The 23,284-nt window shown below is 35.5% G+C and overlaps 1 protein-coding gene across 4 annotated transcripts; it reads left to right on the top strand.

Annotated features, from left to right (window-relative positions):
- Window positions 1-14,393: 14,393 nt before the first annotated feature.
- On the top strand, window positions 14,394-17,693 carry LOC113350531 (F-box protein At1g49360-like). 4 transcript variants are annotated; one of them, XM_026594679.1, is made up of 4 exons: window positions 14,394-14,537; window positions 15,045-15,138; window positions 15,520-16,108; window positions 16,256-17,693. In XM_026594679.1, exons 2-4 carry the CDS (start codon window positions 15,051-15,053, stop codon window positions 17,499-17,501), a joined length of 1,923 nt encoding a protein of 640 aa, XP_026450464.1. In that variant the 5' UTR covers window positions 14,394-14,537; window positions 15,045-15,050; the 3' UTR covers window positions 17,502-17,693. The 4 variants fall into 4 exon arrangements, with proteins under 4 accessions (XP_026450464.1, XP_026450466.1, XP_026450463.1 ...); XM_026594681.1 differs by having other exon boundaries at window positions 15,045-16,108; window positions 16,256-16,806; window positions 16,961-17,103; XM_026594678.1 differs by having other exon boundaries at window positions 15,045-16,108.
- The last annotated feature ends 5,591 nt before the right edge of the window (window positions 17,694-23,284 follow it).

Genomic DNA, 23,284 nt, shown 5'->3' with positions numbered 1-23,284 from the left:
GTTTGGACAAAGCATTTCCAGGAATTATGGAAACCGAATTTGGAATATATTGCATATCTTGAGAATATTTTAGGTTTTGGAAATTCCTTGGTGTGCAAACTTCCTTGTCCATAAATACCAAAGTTTGCATTTCTATCAAACTAATTCTCAGAGCCAGCAAAACTACCTCAGTTGTATTGTTACTGGTGGAGCCGCCAATTCGGAGAGGAAGTAACCTAATTAGGCGAAATCTCTTACGACCCCTCGTTTTAAAGACTTCTTTGGTATTGAGAAGCTCTATTAGTATCGTTGGTGGGAAACTAGATAATTGCGGTTTATCTTTTGTTTTCGATTGATTTGATTGACTAATGGTGGTTGAACTTTGATTGCACCTAATTTTTTTATGCTTGAGAATCTTCTCTTCTGATATAAGATTCACTCAAACTAGATCGAAGTTTCGACGGGGATCTTTACACTGTTTGTATATCTAAAGACGTCTTGTGAAAATCCATTATAAACAGACTCCGTTCTATGCGTGATTGGTCACAAGAGATTCAAGTTGATTGTGTGCAGGTGTTTATTGAAGATCTAAGAAGATTTGAAGACAAAGAAGACTTTGAAGATTTCTTATTTGGGTTCATAATCTTTGGTGTGCACAATACTTGTTTCGGTAAAAGAGGATCCAAGTATAATCGGTTTATCCTTGTGGTAGATTGATTGATTAGTTGTGTAGATCGGCATTAATACGTTTCTTTGTGATTAAAAGTATTGATTGCAAAATCTTAACAATTACTTTGGTAGTTGTTGATAAGATAGATCTAAGAACCTGACAAAGGAGTTTATTGAGTTAAACAAAAGAGTCTTTTGTCGAACTCATATCACTTGGTTGAAAGAGTTGATACCAAACAGATTTGTTGTTCCTTTACTGTTTGGAATACGAACCAAAGGAATTGTTCCAAGTACGTGACTTATTACAGGTCGGAGGCGTGGGAATACATACGGAACTAGGTGAACTATAGGTTTAGTTGCTTGGTCTCAACTATACGAAGTTGGTTTGATTTTGTATAACGGCTTAATCCTGAGAGTATTCAATTCTGGACAAGGTCTCGGGGTTTTTCTGCATTTGCGGTTTCCTCGTTAAAAAAATATTGTTGTGTCATTTACTTTTATATTCCACAATTATAATTATTGTTATTATAATTTAACGTAAATTACATAAACGTTAATTCCTATTTAATTGATAGTAATCCTATTGTGTTTGGTTAAGTCCTAACCATTTATCAAGTAAACATACTTCGTTGTTGTATTGTCTCGATCTCGTTTCCATAGACGATCACACGAAGTGTGAACCGATTTGTTGTATTGTCTCGACTCAGTCTATATACAATCACTTTCGGAGAAAGGACTTATAGGTGGAAATTTTTTAGATTGAGGTATATTTGGGTACCCTCGTATTTTCTGCCTCTTGTCTGTTTGTCATTTTGATAATAACTTTAGAGGTATGGTGAAGGATTTCATCAACAAAAGAAATGATTTAAAATCTCAAATCATTTTATCTTTAGAAAAGATAGCTCACTATGAACGTATGTTGTCTCTAACGAAGAACACCTTGTGTGGACTAAAAAGATAACTTAGTAAGTTAACTGATATTTCTGAATATCTGGAGGAGTTGAACGATTCCATAATCAATGGGTTTTTCAATAATGAGAAGGAATTCTCGGCAGATGCTCTGAGAAAGCTCTACGATGTCTATGAAACTTCTTATGAGAATTTATTCTTGTGTTTAGAATTTATTTAAATTCTAAAATTTATTTGGAAGATGATTTTGTAGTATTAATCTTGATGGTTTTATATATTGCAACTTGTTATTGGATATGTGTGTTTGCGTCCGTGAACTATGATTGTCCCATATATGCTCAAAAGTCAAATCTATCATATGAATGAACTTTTGACAACAAAAGTTCAGCCTATTATGTCATTATGCAAATATTGATGGAAGATAGGATGAACTTTTGTCTACAAAGATTAAGTCTATTACGTCTCTATGCAAATATTGATGAAAACTAGAATGAATCTTTGAATATTCCTTAGTATTGGTCTTTCCCTGATCTACATCTTTGTGTAAATATTGTGCGTCTCCATAAGTTCTCTTATGTTGAGCATTTCCGATTAAATTAATCATGGGTTCTCTTGTGGTTAATTTAATTGAGTATTTTGGATACAAATTCATGTTTCATGTGATTTGTTAATGTCCAAAGAAATCCTTCTTTTCTTGTGAAAGTAAGGTCGCTCGTGTTGTTCTTTCGGGAATGACATTCTATGGGGGAGAGTTCTTATTTGAACTTGTGCTTAATTGCCAAATCTTTGTGGGGAGTGCGTCTGTGGAATATTGTAGGAGTTTTCTTGTATATTTATAAACTCCTTGATGAATACACTAGTTTCGAATATGTGAAATCATCGAAACAAAGTTGATATGTTCTCTTTTGGTCATGAAGTATCTCTATGGAAATTTCATTAGGATCCCACTAGTTTTCGTACATTTCCCAATTTATATTGATAAAAAGGGGGAGAATTAATGTGTAGTTCACACTAAAAATACATATGGTTTAGTATCATTATGTAAAGGGGAGTCGTTTTCATATGAGATGAAGTATTGACTAAGGGGGAGTGATACATATCACCATAGTATTATTGTCAAAGTTGTGATACAATTGGACTTTGATGTTGTGTAATAATACTATGACACTGTGAAAAAGTAGGGGTACAACAACCTCACCCAATATTTGGCTTAGCAATCTGTATGGACTAACTCCAATATACTTTTAAGAGAATCAACTAGACAGTCAGACTCAATCTTAATAAAAGTATATCAAAGAGTTGTATCTCAATTTCTCGATTCAATACTTACTCAAGCAAATAGAAACTGCGAGACCAATTGAATACAAGAGATTTTAACTTGAACGGTACTAAAGACCAATTTTCAAGGATCAATCAATTTCAATCAACAACCAAAGGTTGGATTTACCAATTGATCGATTTAACGCACAACCTGTGATATTTCAATTATATAACAAAATATAATGCGGAAAAGAAATAACACAGACACCAAAAGTTTTGTTAACGAGGAAGCCGCAAATGCAGAAAAACCACGGGACCTAGTCCAGATTGAACACACACTATATTAAGCCGCTACATCCACTAGCCTACTACAAACTAACTTCGGTCTGGACTGTAGTTGAACCCCAATAAATCTCACACTGATCCAAGGTACAGTTCTGCTCCTTACGTCTCTGAACCCAGCAGGACACTATGCACTTGATTCCCTTAGCTGATCTCACCCACAACTAAGAGTTGCTACGACCCAAAGTCGAAGATTCTAATAAACAAATATGTATCACACTGAAAATTCTACAGAAATAGATAAATCTGTCTCCCACAGAAATACCTAGGAGTTTTGTTCCGTCTTTTGATAAATCAAGGTGAACATGAACCAATTGTATACCGGACTTATATTCCCAAAGAATAGCCTAGAAATATGAATCACCTCACAGTAATCTTAATCGACTAGCGAAACAAGATATTGTGAATCACAAACGATGAGACGAAGATGTTTGTGACTACTTTTCTATCTTGCCTATCGGAGAAATTAATCTCAATCCAATCTTACGATTGCACTCAATCATGATAGAAACAGAAAGATCAGATCACGCAACTACAGAGAAAATAGTTGGGTCTGGCTTCACAATCCCAATGAAGTCTTCAGGTCGTTAACCTACAAGGTCTCGATATAAACCTAAGGTTAAAGGAGAATGGAATCTAGTTTATACAACTAGTATCACACATGAGGTGTGGAGATTAAGTTTACCAGTTGCTAGAGTTCTCCTTTATATAGTCTCCAAACCAGGGTTTGAAATCTAAGTTATCTTGGTAACAAAACATTCAATATTCACCATTAGATGAAAATATGATTAGATTCAAGCTAATATCTTTCAACCGTTAGATCGAAATTAGCTTGTTATACGTACACAAATGAAATGCACGTTCATTTAGGTTTGTGTAACTGTACCTTCCAAGTACTCCAATGATTCCAAAGATATTCAATGCAGCATCATCGTTGTTGAAGATACGTAGCCATAACAATGAGAAAACAAAAGCTCTCAATCATTGTTACAAAGTATCATAGTATTATTATACAACATCAAAGTTCAATTGTATCACAACTTTGACGACAATACTATGGTGATATGTATCACTCCCCCTTAGTCAATACTTCATCTCACATGAAAACCACTCCCCCTTACATAATGATCCGAAAACCATATGTATTTGTAGTGTGAGCTACACATTAATTCTCCCTATTTTTGTCAATAAAATTGGAAAAGGTACGAAAACTAGTGGGATCCTAATGAAATTTCCATAGAGACTCTTCATGACCAAAAGAAAGCACATATCAACTTTTTAGATGCAATCATATAGTCGAAACTAAATGCATTCATCAAGGAGCTTATAAAGATACAAGATAACTCATATAATATTCCACAGTCGCACTCCCCACAAAGATTTGGCAATTCAGCACAAGTTCAGTTAAGAACTCTCCCCCATTAAATGTCATTCCCTAAAGAACAACAAGAGCGACATTACTTTCACAAGAAAAGAAGAATTTCTTTCGACATTAACAAATCACATGAAAATATGAATTTGTACCAAAAACTCAATTAAATTAACCACAAGAGAACCCATGATTAATTTAATCGGAAATGCTCAATATAAGGGAACTTTACGGAGCAACACAGTATTCACATAAAAATTATGGATCAGGGAAGATCAATGTTGCGGAATAAACAAAGATTCATTTTATCTTTTATCACTATTTGCACAATGACATACAATAGACCTAATATTTGTAAACAAAATCTCATCCTTTCTTCCATCAAAATAATGACATAAAAGGCTAAAATTTTGTTTTGTCAAAAGTTCATTCAATCTTTTATCAATACTTGCATATCGACATATGAAAGACTTAACTTTTGACCACGTATGGGATAATCATAGTCCACGGACGCAAACATACATATCCCATGACAAATTGCAAAATATAAAACCATAAAGATTAATACTGCGACATCATCTTCCAAACAAACTTTAGAATTTAAATAAATAAATTTAAAAACATTGAATATGAAAAACGTTGGACATAGCTATGCGTAATCACAATAATGACTATTCCAAACTCTAGTTATTTTTCTTAAAACCTCAAGAATAAATTTCTCGTAAGATTTTTTCTATACAAAATCAAAACAACCCTTAGAAAACATATCTGGAAAAACATTAAACATGACCAATAACCAGAGATTGAACAAGAATGAGCTCATCAGTTGCTTTCTTCAGTTCGCTTTTCAGAAATTCAAGATTCCTTGTTGCAATTCCAAGTTGTTCACGAACGACCTCAAAATCTTGAAGAAGATTTCCTACCAGTTGTGATGACATCTGAACAAGTAGTTTGTTTTCATGATCAACAACATGATAGTAGGTTATGAAAACAGGTTATCGTGAAACTCGATAGTCTTGCCCTTCTCAACATTGTCTTCCTTGTTGCATCCATCCATTCCATTGTGCACACAGAAATCAGGTGAACCTTTTGACGTTACGTAACGTGTATGTATTAAAACGGAGCATGATACATATATATGAGTGTTTCATAGGAAACCCTAGGGTTACTCGTATAAGTTCCGTGTGGGTCATTTATACATGCACTTATGGTTACAACCTTGGTACGAGACCAAGAGAATAATGGAGCCAAATTTAGAAGAACTCTTGAAAAACTCAAGAATCATTCTAAACAAAGGTTGACATTCTTAGTTCAAAGGAACATAATAGAATTGTTGAAAATCAAGGCAATCAACAAGGACTTATTGTCAAGAGTAAACAATCAAAAACATTACATCATGTAAAGTACCGGAGCAAGGATCAACATTTTTATGATCATCGTTTCGTATAGGCAAAATAAAGTAAAGTATAACAACGACTACTTTCTCAAGACACAAAGGCTTCTTGATAATTATGAGCATCCTTACACAATTACAAGAAGGATGCTACATTGAGCAGATGAGCATTTTGCTCATCAAGAATATTGAATTCTTCTCTCTTTCCTTCATGAAGATTTTCAGAAAAATCACTAGGATTAGTCGAAGGAGATTTAACCAGAGGGGAACAAGGAATACCTGAACCAGCTGCTATCCTTTCCTTGTAACATCTTACATGATTTGTGTGAGACAGTCATTTGATGTAGAATTGGAATGTTTCGTATTGATCATTCTATCACTTGAAAATTTCTTTGAAGCTAATAGTTTGTGTGAGACAGCTATTGTCGTCCTTCCGAGAATGTTTCAATGATTGAAATGGAGTTTAGAACAATTGGATATAAGCATAGTATGCGTACTTGCATGTATGTAATCCAAGTCCGAGAACCATAGTATGCATACCCGTATGCGTACCGGTTGGTTTAGTGAAAGTGCGGGAACCTTGTACGCGTACTAGCGTGAGGTTCAGGTCCGGGAATTTTGCTGAGTTTGGAAGGTATGCGTACCCGTTCGCATACTGGCGGACCCAAACTTAGTCCGGGTACTTAGGTATGCATACATGTACGCAACACATGAGTAAGTTAAGTTCTAAAATCTATTTGTTCATGAACTAAGACATTTATATAATAAGGAATGCAATATTTTGCAAACCGTGGCTATAATGTTCATGACTTGATTCGAGTGAATCAAAATCGATTTTGCTTCAATTGTGTCTAGTATACTTCTATGAAAATATTAACAATTGAAAAACTCCAGAACTAGTTTCATTTGAATCATTTGAACTAGTTATATATGGTTGAGATGAATGAGGTTGATATGAAAGTGTTCATATGGCTAACTTCGGTTAACTACTGTTGAGCCAACAATGTGTACACGTTTAGGTACGGTTACTCATATCTAAAGGAAGTCACTTTTCATTTGTGTATAACAAGCTGATAGACGCATATATGTGTCTATTTTGTTCTCAATTCTATGTATTGTTAGTACTTGTTTTCGTCCTTATTATGGTATTTTGCGTGTTTGTAGGTATTTTTGGGAAATAAATAATTTTGGAAAAATCGGCTCGAAAAATTATGCGGAGCATCCCCGGTGGAAATTTATTATTCGGACTCTCATTTTGGTTAAGGGGAAACCCAATTACTAAGGGGCCCTCAGTTGGGCATTTGCTATTTTCACTCCACAGACGGTTAGGGGGACACCCTTCTTCACGATTTGAAAATTCAAAATGGCGGGAAAGTTCATGCAGTTCACGGAAGAAATTTGGGTTCGATCTTGTGTGGGCTTTGAGCGAGATTCAATCACTGGATTTTGTTTTGATTGACCTGCTTGGGCTAAACAGGGATTGTATGGTTAATGAATTCGATCCAGTTGGGCTAGAACATCGAGTCTTGGTTAAACAGGGAAGAGAGATTATCACGGGATATTGGATGATACGTAACTGCATGGGAGAATATTTTCTTCTTTATTCAACAAGATTCGACCAATCAAGCCAGGATAAACAAGGAAATCCAGCTCAGAACAAACGTGTGAGAAGAGAACATGAAAGTAGCTAACAGAAGACGCGTGAAAGGTGAACAGGGAAAGAAAATATTCCCGTGAAAATAAAAATCATTAAGGTAGAATTATTTGTATTTAACTCGGATTATCTCGGTGCTTTTGAGTATAAATATGTCTATGGGGTTGAATAGAATGGTTGTCGAGAGTTGGGAGGAGAGAAGGAACGCTGCAGAATCGAGAACCATGATTTCTCTCTGCTGCTGCTGCTGCCATTGATGAAGATGAAGAACACTAAGAACAGACATCCAAAGACCTTCGTTCTTCAACAGTGTATAAGACGCACGGCCGTGAGTCGTAATTCGTCGTACAACAGCAGTTATCATTTATCGTTCTTCTTGTAATAGCTGAACAACGCCTTTGCAACAGTTATTTCTGTTGCGATTTTTCTGTTCAATTGTTTTACACCTTTTCATCATTTGTAAACCACTTTTTGAGCAATAAATAATTATTTTGAGAGCATTTTTACTATGATGAGCTAAAACCCAACACTGGGACGACGGAGGGGGCCAAACTTCATACTTGGGGTAATTTCATTTAATTCTTTTTTATGACTTTTTGCATTAATTTAAAATTAAAATATGATTTGAATTAATTGGTTGTTATTTAATTTGATGATGTATGCTTGGCTTAGGTATTTTGATACATCATGCTTAGGACTTACAATCAATGTTTTGAAAATCTACTTTGGCAAAATAAGAGTCCATATAATTTATGTTTTGAACTATAATCGCCTAGAATTAAATTCTGAACCACTTGAAAATGAAAAATGGCCGAATCTTTAGTCCCAGTACTCTTGCCCATATTGTTAATATTTTTTGTATATATTTTTATTTTTAAATCTTTACAAGTCCGAGCAACGAACCTTTACTACCACTTTCAAAACTATAACACAAGCTAAGTTCGATCTAACGGTTGAAAGATATTATCTTGAGTCTAATCAGATTTTCATATAACGGTGAATATTGAATTTTTTATTACCAAGGTAGCATTAATTGCAAACCCTGATTTGAAGACTATATAAAGGAGAACTCTAGCAACTTGGAAACCTAATCCCCACACCTCTTGTGTGATGCTAGTTGCGACTAGAGTCGATTCTCCTTTAACCTTAGGTTTTTCACGAAACCATATAGATTAACGACTTGAAGACTTCATTGGGATTGTGAAGCCATACCCAACTATTTTATCTGTAGTTGCATGTTCTGATCTTGTTGTTTTCTATCGTGATTGAGTACTATATTCCATAAAATTTGCTCGATATTTAATCTCCGATATGCAAGATAAAAAGTAGTCACAAACATCTTCGTCTCATCTTTTGTGATTCCACAATATCTTGTTTCTCTACCATACGATTAAGATTATTGTGAGGTGATTGATATATCTAGGCTGTTCTTCGGGAATATAAGTCTGGTATATCAATTGGTTCCTGTTCACCTTGATTTATCAAAAGACGGAACAAAACTCATAGGTTTATCTGTGGGAGACAGATTTATCTATTCAATAGACTTTTTTGTGTGAGATAGATTGGTTTATCAAGTCTTCGACTTTGGGTCGTAACAACTCTCAGTTGTGGGTGTGATCAAGTAAGGGAATCAAGTGCGCAGAATCCGGCGTGGTTCTAGAGGCGTAAGGATTGCGACTGTACCTTGATCAGTGTGAGATTGGTTAGAACTCAACTACATTCCAGTCTGAAGTTAACTTGGAGTAGGCTAGTGTCTGTAGCGGCTTAATACAACGTGGTGTTCAAATCTGGACTAGGTCCCGGGGTTTTTCTGCATTTGCGGTTTCCTCGTTAACAAAACTTTTGGTGTCTGTGTTATTTCTTTTCCGCATTATATTTTTTTATATAATTGAAATATCACAGGTTGTGCGTAAGTTCATTGTGAATCCAACCTTTGGTTGTTGATTAAATTGATTGACACTTGGATATTGGTTTTTGATATCGTCCAAGTTATTTCTTATATTCAATCGGGCTCGCAAATTCCTATTTGTTTGATTGTGGATTTAATTGAGAAATAGAGATATAACTCTTTTATATACTTTTTTTAAGATTGAGTCTGACTGTCTAGTTGATTCTCATGAAAGTATATTGTAGTTAGTCCATACAGATTGTTAAGCGAAATATTGGGTATGGTTGTTAGACCCCGCTTTTTCACCTTGTACTTTTTTTTCCCCTTCGCCAAGGTTTTTTCCTACTAGGTTTTTCCTTGTCAAAGTTTTAACGAGGCAACATATGCAAATCTAATTTTTTCCTTAGTATTGTTCTCTTTCTGTTTAGTTCAAGTTTTGTCCATATGAGTTTTCTTTAGTGTGGTTTTAATTAATGAGGCAATTGACTTAGATACAACAATCATCAAAGATAAAATCCAGATGTGAAAAACTATATCTAAAGCACTACATATGAAGCAATGTTGTTGGACCGCACATGGGGGGAGTTTTGTGGAGACTTAGGCCATTTATGTTTCGTCATCTGTACGTAACCAGGGTGTACTCTCTAGGATATAAATATAGGCATATTCTTATGTAATACTACATTAATATCTAATGAATAAATTCTTCTTATCTTGCTTATATCTATTATTTTGTATCCTAGTAAATACTACGACAATATCCTAATATTTTTGTAATAGCTAAACTAACCTGGTTAATTTGTGTTACTGAACATAATTAGTTAAGCTAATTAGGTGTTATTGGTTAGATTAGTGAATTTTATTTTATTCTTTTCGTATCCACATAAGGCTATATTTGACGTGAAATTTCCATCTGCAACCCCATCTATGATTGGGAATTCATGAACTCCTAGTTGTAAACATGTTCAGACCTAGCCATTGTAGCTGATAGAAAACTAAAATCCCTAACAAAGTGTGATCAAAGCTGATAGGAGGACATATGGAATATGGTATCCAAAATTTGAATTTTTTTACTACTCCAAACGAGGTGATGGTCTTCTGAAGTTTTTATAATGAAGGGTTTTTGATCTTGTTCAAGACTGCTTAAGTGTCTTATGTGTATCTATTTCCTTGTTCTCAACCTGACTTATCATGACTCATATGTAGAGTTCTAGTTATGTATGGTGTTGTTTATCTATGTTGTTGAACAAGGTTTTTAAAATCGTGCGATTCACGATTCGAATCGCATGATTCGCTTCATTTGCTACCGAATCGATTCGAATCGCATGTGTAAAGCGTTTTGCTTGAGAATCGGTAGTCAATCTTGGTTGACTACTATTCTTGACTTAATTCAAAGGTATATAAATGATTTTTCAAAAGTGACTTCTGGCGTCACACGCAAGGACTCCAACCACTCTTCCATCTTGGTTTTTGGTGCTAATACTAGATAATATTTTGTACTTATAAGAATTATTCATCAAAAATCAAACCATAAGATTTATTTTTTGTGTATACGATATTTATAGGAATACATTTACGATTTGATAATTAATCATGAATCTACGATTCACAATTTAACATACGATTCGATTCACAAATTTCAAAAATGATTCACGATTCGATTCACGATTTAAAAACCTTGTTTTTGAGTATGATAATACTAGTGTTAAGTTCTGATTTCGACATAAGGTGCATTTTTATGTTTATTTAGTCTCAGAGTTGGTTTGTGTGCATATTTCCTATGAGTGTTGTGCATGTTAGGATGTCGAATGTGGAGATGTATTTTTCTCTATGAGTGATGTATAAATACTTTTTCATTTCAACGAGATATTTATTATTATTTCTTAAGTATCCATCTTCTCTGGAGCTTTCATCTTGATTTTTCCACTTCTGAGATATCTTCTGGTTATCTTTCTACGATTTGTTGTTGTTTTACTCCATTCTTCCCCATATTTTTTACCTTTATCCATTAGTTTCATTTGTAGGTTTCGGTGAAGGTGCTTCCACTAGTCATTGCATATACGATCACACCTTCCGTTATAATAGGATGGTTCGAAATATAAATGCAAGGCATGCTACTCCTAGTCTTCCTCTGGTGATGCTTCGATAGATGCTTTTTCGGCTGCCAGTGTCATATTTTGTTTTGGGTTATTTGTTTGATGTTGATGATGCTCTGTTTATTGTTGAGGGTGGCCATTTTGTTTATGATATGAATTTTACTTTCCAAATTTCCTTTAGTATTGCGTTCAGGCTCCATGATTGTAAGGATAAAGCTTCATTTGACTTGATTGTTGTTGATTTGTAACTTGCTCAACAAAAAGAGGGTATATGCAAAGATTTATCATAAGACTGCGCAGATTGTGCTTAACATTGTCCATCATGCTTATTTTCCTTGCAATGATAACCTGAATGTTGTTGTATCTCGTGCGGAAGCGGTTGTTGCTGTTGAGGTGAAAACGCATCATTCTGTCCAAGTGCCTTAAGCTCCACCAATTTGTTCAACATCTTACTGATCTTCAGCGTTATTATGATCATCTCTTCCGGTTGATCTAATTTTATATTTTTTTCTTCTTTTATACGTATAGATATATTTTACGGATAACTTTGTTATATGAATGAAACTTTTATTACCTTATTTATTTAATTCTTTTTTTGCTCTTTCCGTGTATCTTCGCTTTTCAACTTGTTTGTTGGGAAAATCTTAACCGTCACTTAAAAATTTCGTTTGAGTTGTGTAAAACTTAAACATCACTTATTATCCTAACTCATTATTTATCTTGTCCGCTTTCGTTTCCGTGTAGGTACTACTCTTAGATGAAGTGTGTAAGTCGGTTTCGAGACCTTTTTCTCCACATATTGTGGTTGGTATTTATACTTCCCCGTCTATTTCTGAAGGTGTATCCCCCTCCTCCATAGTGATTTTAAGAAATATCGAAATATCTATCACAAGAATGTGGGCTTAGTCATGTTTCATACTGCTCCTTATCTCATATTTACATTCAGAGCATTCAACACAGTCTACCTTTGAGATTAATTTCGACCTGGCTTTTGGACCAGATTATCGATTTTGATCTTTGTCAGCGCACGCTTCAGAATTGCGCTGAGAGTTCTGTTTAGCTTGGTCGATTGATGACGTATTTATAACTGAACCTCAGATCTCAAGTCGGTAAAAATAGGAATTACTTGTCGTGCGGAACCGTATTTCAAGGAATAACTAAGGGTGGGCTAGGATTAGCTTACCTAGTTATTGTATTCAACCGATTTTACTCACTTTCGTGATAAAAATAATTCGGGTATTTCGTAAACGTGTCATAGACCGTCATACCAAAATCATAATTGGTGGTATCCCATCATTTGTGTGACTAAGTCATCCATTTAAGTTTATCTGTTGAAAATATAGTATCGTTCTCTACAACCGGCGATGACTGAGATGGGTGTATATTTCATAATTTGTTAGTATGACTAGGACGAATCACGTGATGGGAAATAAATACCACAAAAATCATGTGTCAAAAACGAGAGGACCTGAGAGCCTCAGTTGTACATGGCCGGCCACATATGACTTGTGGAGGGAGGCTCCTCTCTTGCGGGTCTCTATGATGAGCATGTAGATCTCCTAGAGGTTTATCCACGTCTTTGGATAAGTTTGCATGGCTCAGACTCAAGCTTATGGTGTCAATCACTATCAAAGTCACTATAATAAATTTGATCTTGCACTCAATGCTCTTTACTGTGCTTATGAAACAAACACCACAGTTCCAGATTATTATGATAGTGGAATGAGTTCAGTTGGAATGGAGATCTCTGCAGCTACAACATCATCATATGAATTTGGTTATGATGATTTTATTATGAAAAACAATGTCTTTGAGGTTCAGAAGTCAGAGTTGGAGACTTACTTAGCAGAACCAGTTCTTCCTAAAGGCACAACCACTGAAGAAATGAGGTTTGACATCTTAAGTTGGTGGAAGAATCATGCTCCTAAGTACCCAACTCTCTCAAGGATTGGAAGAGATGTATTGGCAGTTCCAGTGACAAGTGTAGCTTCAGAATCTATGTTTAGTATTGGTGGCAGGGTTCTCACATCTCACAGGAGTTCATTATCTCCAGACCTTGTTGAAGCATTGCTTTGTTTGGGTGATTGGCTGCCAGATCTCACTCTCAGTGACAATGATAGTTGTGTTACAGGTACATCTTAATCTTTTTTTTTTTTGCAATGTATTGGCTTATTGCACTGACAATGACATTGCCAACTTAAAATGTCTAACACTTTTGATTTTTCTTTCAAAATACAGAAGTTCAGGACTAAGGAGTAAGATAAATGCATTTGCAGATGCAGTTGGCACTTGGGACTTGGCGGAGGAGAATCTGGAGATGGAAGAGGAATGCATTTGCAGTTGTTGACTCAAATGGAGATGGAGATGTCTTTTTCTTGCAAAAAAAATCATGAAGATTATGAACTTGTTTTCTTGTGTGGCATGAACATATGTATGTCTTTTATTATGGAGCTCAAGTGTAACACCCGCACTTTTCGTAATGCTAACCCATGATTAGCATGTTACGCATGCTTACCACTATTGTGTTATTAACAATTGAGATGTTGGCCATGAGCTAAAATGCAGTATTATGTTGCGTTTAACAAGTTGAGCATTGGTCAATTACCGGATATGCATCTTCTCCTAGTTCGTTATCACGGAAACAGGGGGACTTGGTATATGGTATTTTACTCTAGATGGGCTTGTAGGAAATTTTGGGCTTGGAAATTAGGCTTGGGAGCCCAATGGAAAGGGTGACTGCGCACCCTTGTTGCACATTGGATCCGCCACTGACTTTGTGCAACCGGGTAATGTTTGGGTCACATGGTATTATTCGGCAAGTGATATAAATTTTTTGGATTAAAACTTTGGTGAAGGTGAAGGTTTAGACTGAAGATACCAAAGAAAAGGATGTCGTTTCTTTACAAATCTCAGCTTCATCGAGGAGGGAGGGGTTCTTGATTCAATAACTTTCTCCAACTTCAAAATGGAATGTAACTGTAAGTACCAGATATCAATTTTTGATGTAAAACAAAAATTTCTTCCATAATTTGTCCAATTTTTGATTCAAAACAAATGGTTTTATACTTTTATTTAAGAAATGCATCGCGTTTGCAACTGTTGCTGCCTTGCCTTCCTCTCCCTGATCAAATTTAGGGATAAAGGTGGTGTTTTTATTTTCCAGTTGAGAAAGAGAAAAACGGACGATTTTCCAAGTTTGTATCGGTTTTTTTCATTTTGAATTGATGAATCTTTGATTTAGAACAAAGGGTTTGATTTAAAATTAAGAAAGGTACCAACTTTGGCAATGCATTGCAACTGTTGCTGCTCCCTTTTTTTCATTCCATCAGTTTCTTTTCCAAGAATTTTTATATGAAATTACAGTTTTACTCTTTCCTTAATCATTGTCTAAGATGGATTAGGTAACTAATCTCCCCTATATATAATTCGTTAGCGAATTAGGTTTTCAGCTCACTTTTCACTTTCACTTTACCTTTTGTTTTCAGCCTCCAATGGAAGAACCAGAGTTAGCATGGAGTAAACGTAGATCTCTCCCATTACCAAAGGCAGCACCTTGGCTAGTAATTCCATATGGAAAAGGTGAGAAATTTCAAGCTTTTTATAACATTACTGAACCAAATAACACAAATTGTAGAAAATTCATACCGGAATTGAAAGGTAAATCTTTTTGTCAGAAGACTTCTCATCAAGGGTGGTTAATTGTTCTTTGTGATACTGCTGAATATGATTACACACCATGGAATTATGGGGATTGTTTTTTATGGAATCCATTGTCAATGGAGAGTATAGAGTTGCCATCTTTTCTCTATTGGGGCACATTACATGGGTATTTTCTCAGCGACTGTGTTTTGTCTTCGCCTCCTAAAAATATTGATGATAATGGAAATTCCATGGTTTTTATGCTTTTTGTTAGTAAAGATCATAAAAAAGGCAAGGAAATTCTTCTGTTTTGTCATCCAGGTAACACACAATGGAGGACTCATAAGTTCCCTGACGTAAACGGAGTAGACCTCCGAACGATGTGTTACCTCAAAGGTAAGTTATATATAACGTGCTATGGTAAAGAATATCTGGAGATAGAAATGCAACATGGGTCTGAGCCTAAAATCCTCTCTATAAGTAAATTCGTTGTTAGTGGACACAACAAAAATGCAACAATAGGAGGAATCTGGGATACTCAATTTCTAACATATTATGTGGTGTCTTGTGATGAAATCTTTCGGATTAATAAAATTTTCATTACTAGAGGTGTTTATCAATATTGTGTAACCAATATGATGGTATCGAAGTTGGATTTATCTTCACTGTCTTGGGTGGAGGTGACAAGTCTGGATGATCGTGTCTTTTTTATAAGCAATACTACTAAATTGTGTTGCTCTGCCAAGGAATTGGGCTTTACACGCGGTTGTGTGTATTTTACACAACCTGATGAAATGAGCTTCTACATGTATGACTTGGAAGATAAAACTGTGATGCTTTCATTGCCATGTCCAGATCTACCTAAGCCATGGTTCTCGCCCAACTGGCTCATGATTCCCTCAACAATCTGGTAAACTCAGAAAACACTACCTACCTACATATTTTGTTTTGTTTGTTCTAATAATTTACACTTTCATGTATATAACGCACATGCAATTTTCTAAATATTACTGCCTCCATAGTTGGAGATTTGTAATTTCTGTTTTTCTTTATATAGTAAGGACGACGATGATAGACGAAGTGGAACCGAACCTGTGTCAGGTAACAACAGTGATGGAGGTAACAGTACTAAGGCAATAGAAAAACCCAGCTTAGAAATATCGCCAATCAGGAGGAACAATGATACCGAGGAAGCAAGGCCTTTGGATATACTTAACGAAGATATAGTGTTGTTCATATCAAGTTATCTAAGCCCATTGGATTACATACATCTACGTTCTGTTAGTAGAAACTACCTATTGGTATTTCCTTTAGTGAATTTGAGAAAATTTTGTTCTACTAGGAGCTTACAAACCACTGTTTTGTCTCCATGGATGGTTTTCGCCAAGGATAATGAATCTGTCTACAGTTTCATAAACCCAATGCATAATGATGAGAATTACCTCGCGGGTATCCCTGAATTGTTAAAAGGTTCAACGATTCGCTTCTCGAAGGGCGGTTGGTTACTCATGTCAAAAGGTAATTATAGTGTGTTCTTCTACAATCCATTCGCCAAAGCAATCATCAAACTTCCGGACTTGCCAGTTGATCATCCTTATCAGTACCGAGGTATCTCTTTTTCTTCCTTGCCAACTTCTTCAGATTGCGCTGTTTTTGCCATCAGTGATTGGATGGTGGATTCAGTATCTATTACCTTCATTAAGCGTGGAGAAAAAATGTGGACGTCTGATATTTTTGATACTGTTTGCTTACCACCCAATAGAACAAACATGGATTTCGAGCCGAGTCTTAACAGTCCAATTTTCTACAAAGGAGCTTTTTATTGCTTGGATCTGAACGGAACTTTAGGTGTATTTACAGAGAATGATGACATAAAGTGGAAAGTTCTGTCCATGGTACCCCCACCTAATTGTGATTTCATCTATAAGAATTACTTGGTAGAGCTCGAAGGAAAGTTGTTATCTGTACTGTTAGGCCATTATGGAAAATGGGTTCGGATGTTTAGATTGGACATGTCGGAAATGGTTTGGATTGAAGTTGAACATTTAGGACGGCATGTGTTGTTTATCAGCAACACATCCTGTATTGCTACAATTGCTCCGACTAGTGAAATGGAGAACAAAATCTACTTTCCCAGGTTGCAGAACAAAGGAATTCTATTTTACTCTCTGGATTCAGGTAAATATCATTCTCTTGGGAGTGAAAATTATGGTACGGATTATTGCAACTCTAATGATAACTTAAGGTGCAGCTGGATAGAACCTAACTGGTCGGAGCCCACAGGGCCAAATACTGACTGGTAGAACCTGGCGTTATTTGTAACTGTTTCAGTTTCTTCCTGTATCAAGTGTAACTTTATCTATCTGTATGTCAAGAAGGCAGTATAATGTGTATTTTAGTTCTCTTCTGGGCCTCTGGCAGTGTAATGATATTGAATGACAAACTTCTCCTTATATCAGTTTCTTGTATTATAATGAGATTTTAATCCATCATTATCTTTCCTTCCCTTTTCTTATTTCTATGTGCTGACGGTCATGTCTGTAACCTCCAGAAACCTGCAAAGATGTCCTATTTTTGTGAAAGAAACTGAAGAAACCTTGATTTTGTGAAAGAAACTGAAAAAATAGCAACCTCTAACAATGAAACCAGCTCGGACAAACATTTATAGTAGATCGTTATCCCATCCAGTCACAACAAAGAACCGAAGACAATTGTTAAGAGCATCCACAGTGGGCGAAGAAGACTAAAAATTTGGGTTGATTTTCTAACGCAGCGGGACGGAGTAAAGATCAAAACCCAGCCCACGATCAAAACCCAGACCATATTTAGTCGCGACCAAATCCCAAATCCTAATATAGTCGGGCGTAAATTTAAAATCCGTTTGTTGTCAGGCGTAAACTTAAATTGCGTTTGTTAACGGGCGTAAACCAAATTTACGTACGTTGGTGGGGCGGAATTTAAATTTACGTTTGTTGCGGGCGTAACATAAATTTACGCCTGATGAGACGGACAGCAGAATTCCGCGCGTTGCCAGGCGGACACCAAAATTCCGCCTCTCTGGGGCGGACACCAAAATTCCGCCCCTCTCAAACGGACTTTCTTATGTCTTACCTCTTGGAAAGAGACTGTTTCAGTATACATGTTATTAAGTCTTGGTTTAACAGATGTTTGTCCGATGATAACCTTAAAAAGAATGTTTCTAAAATTGCTTACATTGTCTGGTCAATTTGGAACCAAAAGAATGGTGTTGTTTTCAGACATATTAAACAGGAACCTTTGCATTTTATTAATAAGATTTGCCAGGACTTATTGAGATTTCATGCTGATAAACCAACTCAAGTGATCAACGGGCGGAATTTAAGATTCCGCCCCATACGAAACGTAATTTATATTTACGCTCGATAACAGACGTGATTTATATTTACGCCGATTTGAAACGTAATTTATAATTCCGTGCAGAAATGAAACGTAACTAATACTTCCGCCCGTCTTCATGCGTAAAATTGTTTTACGCGCGACCAAATTTGGTCTTCTCCCCATAACGTCACAATACAGATTAAACTCATATTTAGTCTTTTTTTTGGTCTTTGATCTTTGAGTTTAGTCGTACCATTGCAGTCGCTCTAAGCACCCATAACTCTCAGGTACATGACATGCTGGTGAAAACTTAAACGGCACTTTGATAAGACAAAACATTAATCAAATATCACCAAAATTTACTTGATATTTAAGACCAAAATATATAATCTGATATTTAAGACCAAAATATATAATCTGAGTATTAAAAACCGATATCTTAATGAGGAACTACCAGTCTTCAATTACAATAACGGCGTGCTCAGGTACCAAAAGAAAAATGTCTTGCTCAAGTACTAGAAGAAAAAACGGCGTGCTCAGGTACCAACAGAAAAATGGCTTGCTTAAGTACTAAAAGAAAAAACTGTAAATGATGCTTTCAAAGAAGCCAAAGACTTAATGCATCCTTGAACGCAGGAAACCAATTGCATCCTTGATCGCCATCTACAGCTCCATCTGATGTTTACCTGTAACAACACAAAGTGAACAACATTAGCACATATATCGGACTTTCACCAGTCTACAGAAAGCTATTTATGTTCACACAGCAAACCCATCAACTTGTTTGAATTCGATATAATATTCACACATGAACAAGTAATTTTCAGATTATTTCTCTTCCTGTTTTCGTATGGTGTTGGAAATAGAAGACAAACAATTAGACTAATTAAACTATGACCTCAAACAATGCTCTTCATCATAAGATGAAAACAGCATCGTGATAATCTCAACCTCATACAAAACCTTTGAATTCAATAAAAAGTAAAAAAAGCAAACAAAAGAAAAAGTAATATATGATGGTACCAGATGTTTAACAAGTTGATGTGCTAAACATAACCAAATAAGTTCCATCACTGCCACCATTGGCTAAAGTGGGGAGCAGAAGATTATATCTTTAATCAAACTTGTTTGATGCTAAAACAAGTGATCCTCTTCTCTTCTAATACTTCTAAATAATATTAGAATGTGCGAGGTTTTGTTTACCCAAATAACGAATAACCATTCAAAGTTAATTGATTTTACCAACTTCAAAGAATATGATATATTAAGTGAAAGAAAAGGGACACAACAGAGTTAAGTGTGACAGAACATACTACTTCTTTTCTACTCAGTCCTACTGAGTACTGAGTGACTAGTCTGATTTTTCCTATCTAGATATCATGATTGCAAGCAAAAAATACAGCACCGGCCAGTAGTAATAAATACTACTAGTATATTACAGGATTGATTACTAAACAAGAATATATGCATTAACCCAAACATGTGCCCCTCAGTATATGAGATTAGTTCGATGTTTGGTAAATTACCAAGGATATGATGAGTTGAATGTAACGGTACCCACTACGAAAGATGAAAAATCAAACATTGTAAGAACCTGGTACTGAAGTTACATTATTCTCAGGTGCATGTAACATTTTTTTGCTAGGAAAGAGGCTTAGCTAAGGATGCACGAAAGAGAGTTCACTTGTGTATTTAAAAAATGAGATTTTGCAAAAATCCTTTTTTTTTTGAATTTTGGTCGAGACGATAATCGGACCCCCCAGACCCCCTGTATAGCGTAACGGCGTTGTATTCATAAAACGTCCATGCCGCCATCGAGCTTTTTCAACCGCATTGGTCGAGCCTATAATCGGTAGTAAATGAAAGTATCCTAACATGATCGGTAGTCAGGATAGTTCATATAATTACCAAATATAAAGTTGTCCCAAAATGAGATTTTGCAAAAATCCTCTATTTTTCTAATTTGGTTAAGCTTATAAGCGGTAATAAAAATAGTTCACATAACTACCGAATATATAATTCCCAAAAAATGAAATTTTACAAAAATCTTACCGATTATGAAGGGACATAAAAATATTTCAATTTATTTTGTCTTTTGTGTCGCCACTAATTCTGTTTTGGTCGCCCTAAAAATGCCAGACAAATAAGACCACTGGATAAGAAAATGTTCATAATATTTTGAGATGACATTACGTCGGACACCAACCTCTTTGCGAAATTTTCCAACTCTAGCATTACTGCAATAACACTCTTATCTTCGACAGTGTTTCTCCTTCCAAGATTAAAATATCAAAAGATTAAAATAAAAGGGACAAAAGTAAAAGATGTTGGGTGGGTAGCAGATGAAATTTACTCCATTGGCTTCATAAGCAGGTGTGCAGTGACCAGTCAAGTCCTATCTGCCTTTTGAAACAAAGTCCAATATATATAAATGCAGTTGTTGATTTTTGCCAAAACCGAGATCTGGTTGCTGTTTAACTGTTCCCCAACCAGAAAAACTACACGGACTGAGCTCATTGGACTCCATCATGACCAAAGTGAAAAGTAAGCTAAATACTTGATTACTCCACGATGATTTCTTCCTACATTGGAACAAGTTACTTTATGACTCATCCTTTAGGCATTCATCGTAGACAATGTTGCCAAAGCATGGAACCAAATTACTAATCAGATCCAGGACCATCTTAGGAGTAGTTACTAGTAAATCCTTTTTAACCTCAAATCAAAATTGTGAAGGAAATATTGGGCCAAACAAGTGTTGGCCAATGCTATGACACGTGTTTTCCAATAGATGCCAAAGGCTTTCATTTTTCTTTCCTTTTTTTAATAAGCTGATGCCAAAGGCAATTGTTAAGCAAAAACGAGAATAATAATTATATCTTTTTCCGACAAACCTCAACTGAGAGAGGCTTTTATTAAAATTCAGAAAAGGAAAAAAAAAAACATGGGATAGTTACCAATCCCTCGTAAAAAACTCAAAAATTTTAAACCGTGGTAATTCTATTTAATCGGACCATATATAATACAAGCAAAAGCTAGGTGGAAACTCTAAGTACCAGAGGGAGCTTCACACTTAATTAACAAATCAATGGTTGCTAATAGGAGTACCAAATTGTTTGGGGGTGTACTAATAGGGGAATGCTCTTAACAAATCCACACGCCACCAAACTACCCATATAATTGAGCATACTGGTGTCCACAGTAATTGTTGAACTTGCATTTCGGGCGAATATATAAATTAATGTAACCAAAAAGAGTATTAAGTTAACCTATTTGAATTTGGAGTTTGAAAATGTTGTCAATCCAACTCTTGAACAAAAGAGAAAGTGAGGAACAATTGTTCACTCGTCTCCAAAGCTTGACGGCAAAAATAAACAACATGAAAGGGACGCTGATTTATGAAAAATAACCTTGTCTTTTGGAAACCTTCAATGTACAGATTTCAAATCACCCAAGATCTACGTGGGGGGACTGCAGTTTACTAGTTTCTAACGACACCACTACTCCACATGAAATTGTTTGCATCTTTAAAAGACAGATTAGATTTTGTGCCCGTGCTATGTCCGGGCAGCTTTGCAAACTTGGTTCACCAATTCAATATACGATTACAAATAGAACGATATTTTTGATTTGGTAAAGCTCGGATTCGCCTCGCCCAGTCCGTCCCAATATGATTTGGTAAAGCTCGACTTCGCCTCGCCCAATCCCGATATTTAATGGTACGAAAATTATATGCAAATCACATCTAAATTTGCACTTCACTTGAATAGAAAGTGATATGGTTTTGTGGATAAGAAGGATAATTAAGCGGCAATTGGTCCCGTAACCACATAATTTTGTTCTTAATGTTGTTCTTAAATAATTATATATATACAATCAGGTTCAACTGGTTGATTGAGATAAAAGGCTTCAATTTGCAACAACACCATTTTGTGGTGAATTACATTGCTTTTGAAAGCAAACAAATTATACCAAGTAAGCTCGTACTTTTTCCTATTGAGAAACTAAGTTTTACTAACAAAATTGAACATGAACGATGAACCAATTTCATCAAACCATCGGTACAACCCAAAACTATAAAAAAGCAAAGCAAAATAAATGCAAAAATCATTAGGAGCCAAATGAATATATTAAAAAAAAATCACCAATAATTATGTTACATCTAAAACTGCATGATAAAGATAGATGACCATAAATATATTTTGCGTCATATACATGAGAAATGTGTAGCGCTCATAGTACCTAGTTTGATAATTTAGGCTAATATTAAATGTTATACACATGTGTAGGTACTTTGCCGTGTTTGGATGCCATTTAATGAGCAAACAACTGGAAACAGTAAGAACATTGAAACGCTGAACTCAAACTGCAAACACGATGTCATATGCATACATCAACAAATCAAAAATCCACCAAACTGGTGCCAATACCCTGTAAAATCTTGGAAACAATGATTTTGATGCTTCTACGATACAGGTCTCAAAAGCCAAGGTAAGTATATTTTAAGATAATGCAGAATGAGTACCTTTCTAAAATACAAGTCTCAAACGGCATTGTCAGCAGATATTGTTAAGCCAAAAATCGTATGCAATGCTGCACCTACATACATCATATCAGTGAATCATTAACTTGAAAAGGATTGGGTAAAAGACAATAAATTAAAAAGTAATAGTACCTGTATTAGTCTGCCAACAATCTAGAATATCTGATCATCGAGGTAGCTGAACAA

This window comes from Papaver somniferum, chromosome 2, assembly GCF_003573695.1.
Source record: "Papaver somniferum cultivar HN1 chromosome 2, ASM357369v1, whole genome shotgun sequence".
In the NCBI taxonomy this organism is placed as follows: Eukaryota; Viridiplantae; Streptophyta; class Magnoliopsida; order Ranunculales; family Papaveraceae; genus Papaver; species Papaver somniferum.
Note: the sequence above shows the minus strand (reverse complement) of the source record. Positions and strands in the feature narration are given on the sequence as shown.

Excerpts from the sequence above, each read along its gene's own strand:
- LOC113350531 (XM_026594678.1), top strand. The coding sequence starts at position 15,051 with ATGGAAGAACCAGAGTTAGCATGGAGTAAACGTAGATCTCTCCCATTA. Across the intron at positions 16,109-16,255 it reads ATGATTCCCTCAACAATCTG|TAAGGACGACGATGATAGAC; the intron begins GTAAACTCAGAA and ends TTCTTTATATAG.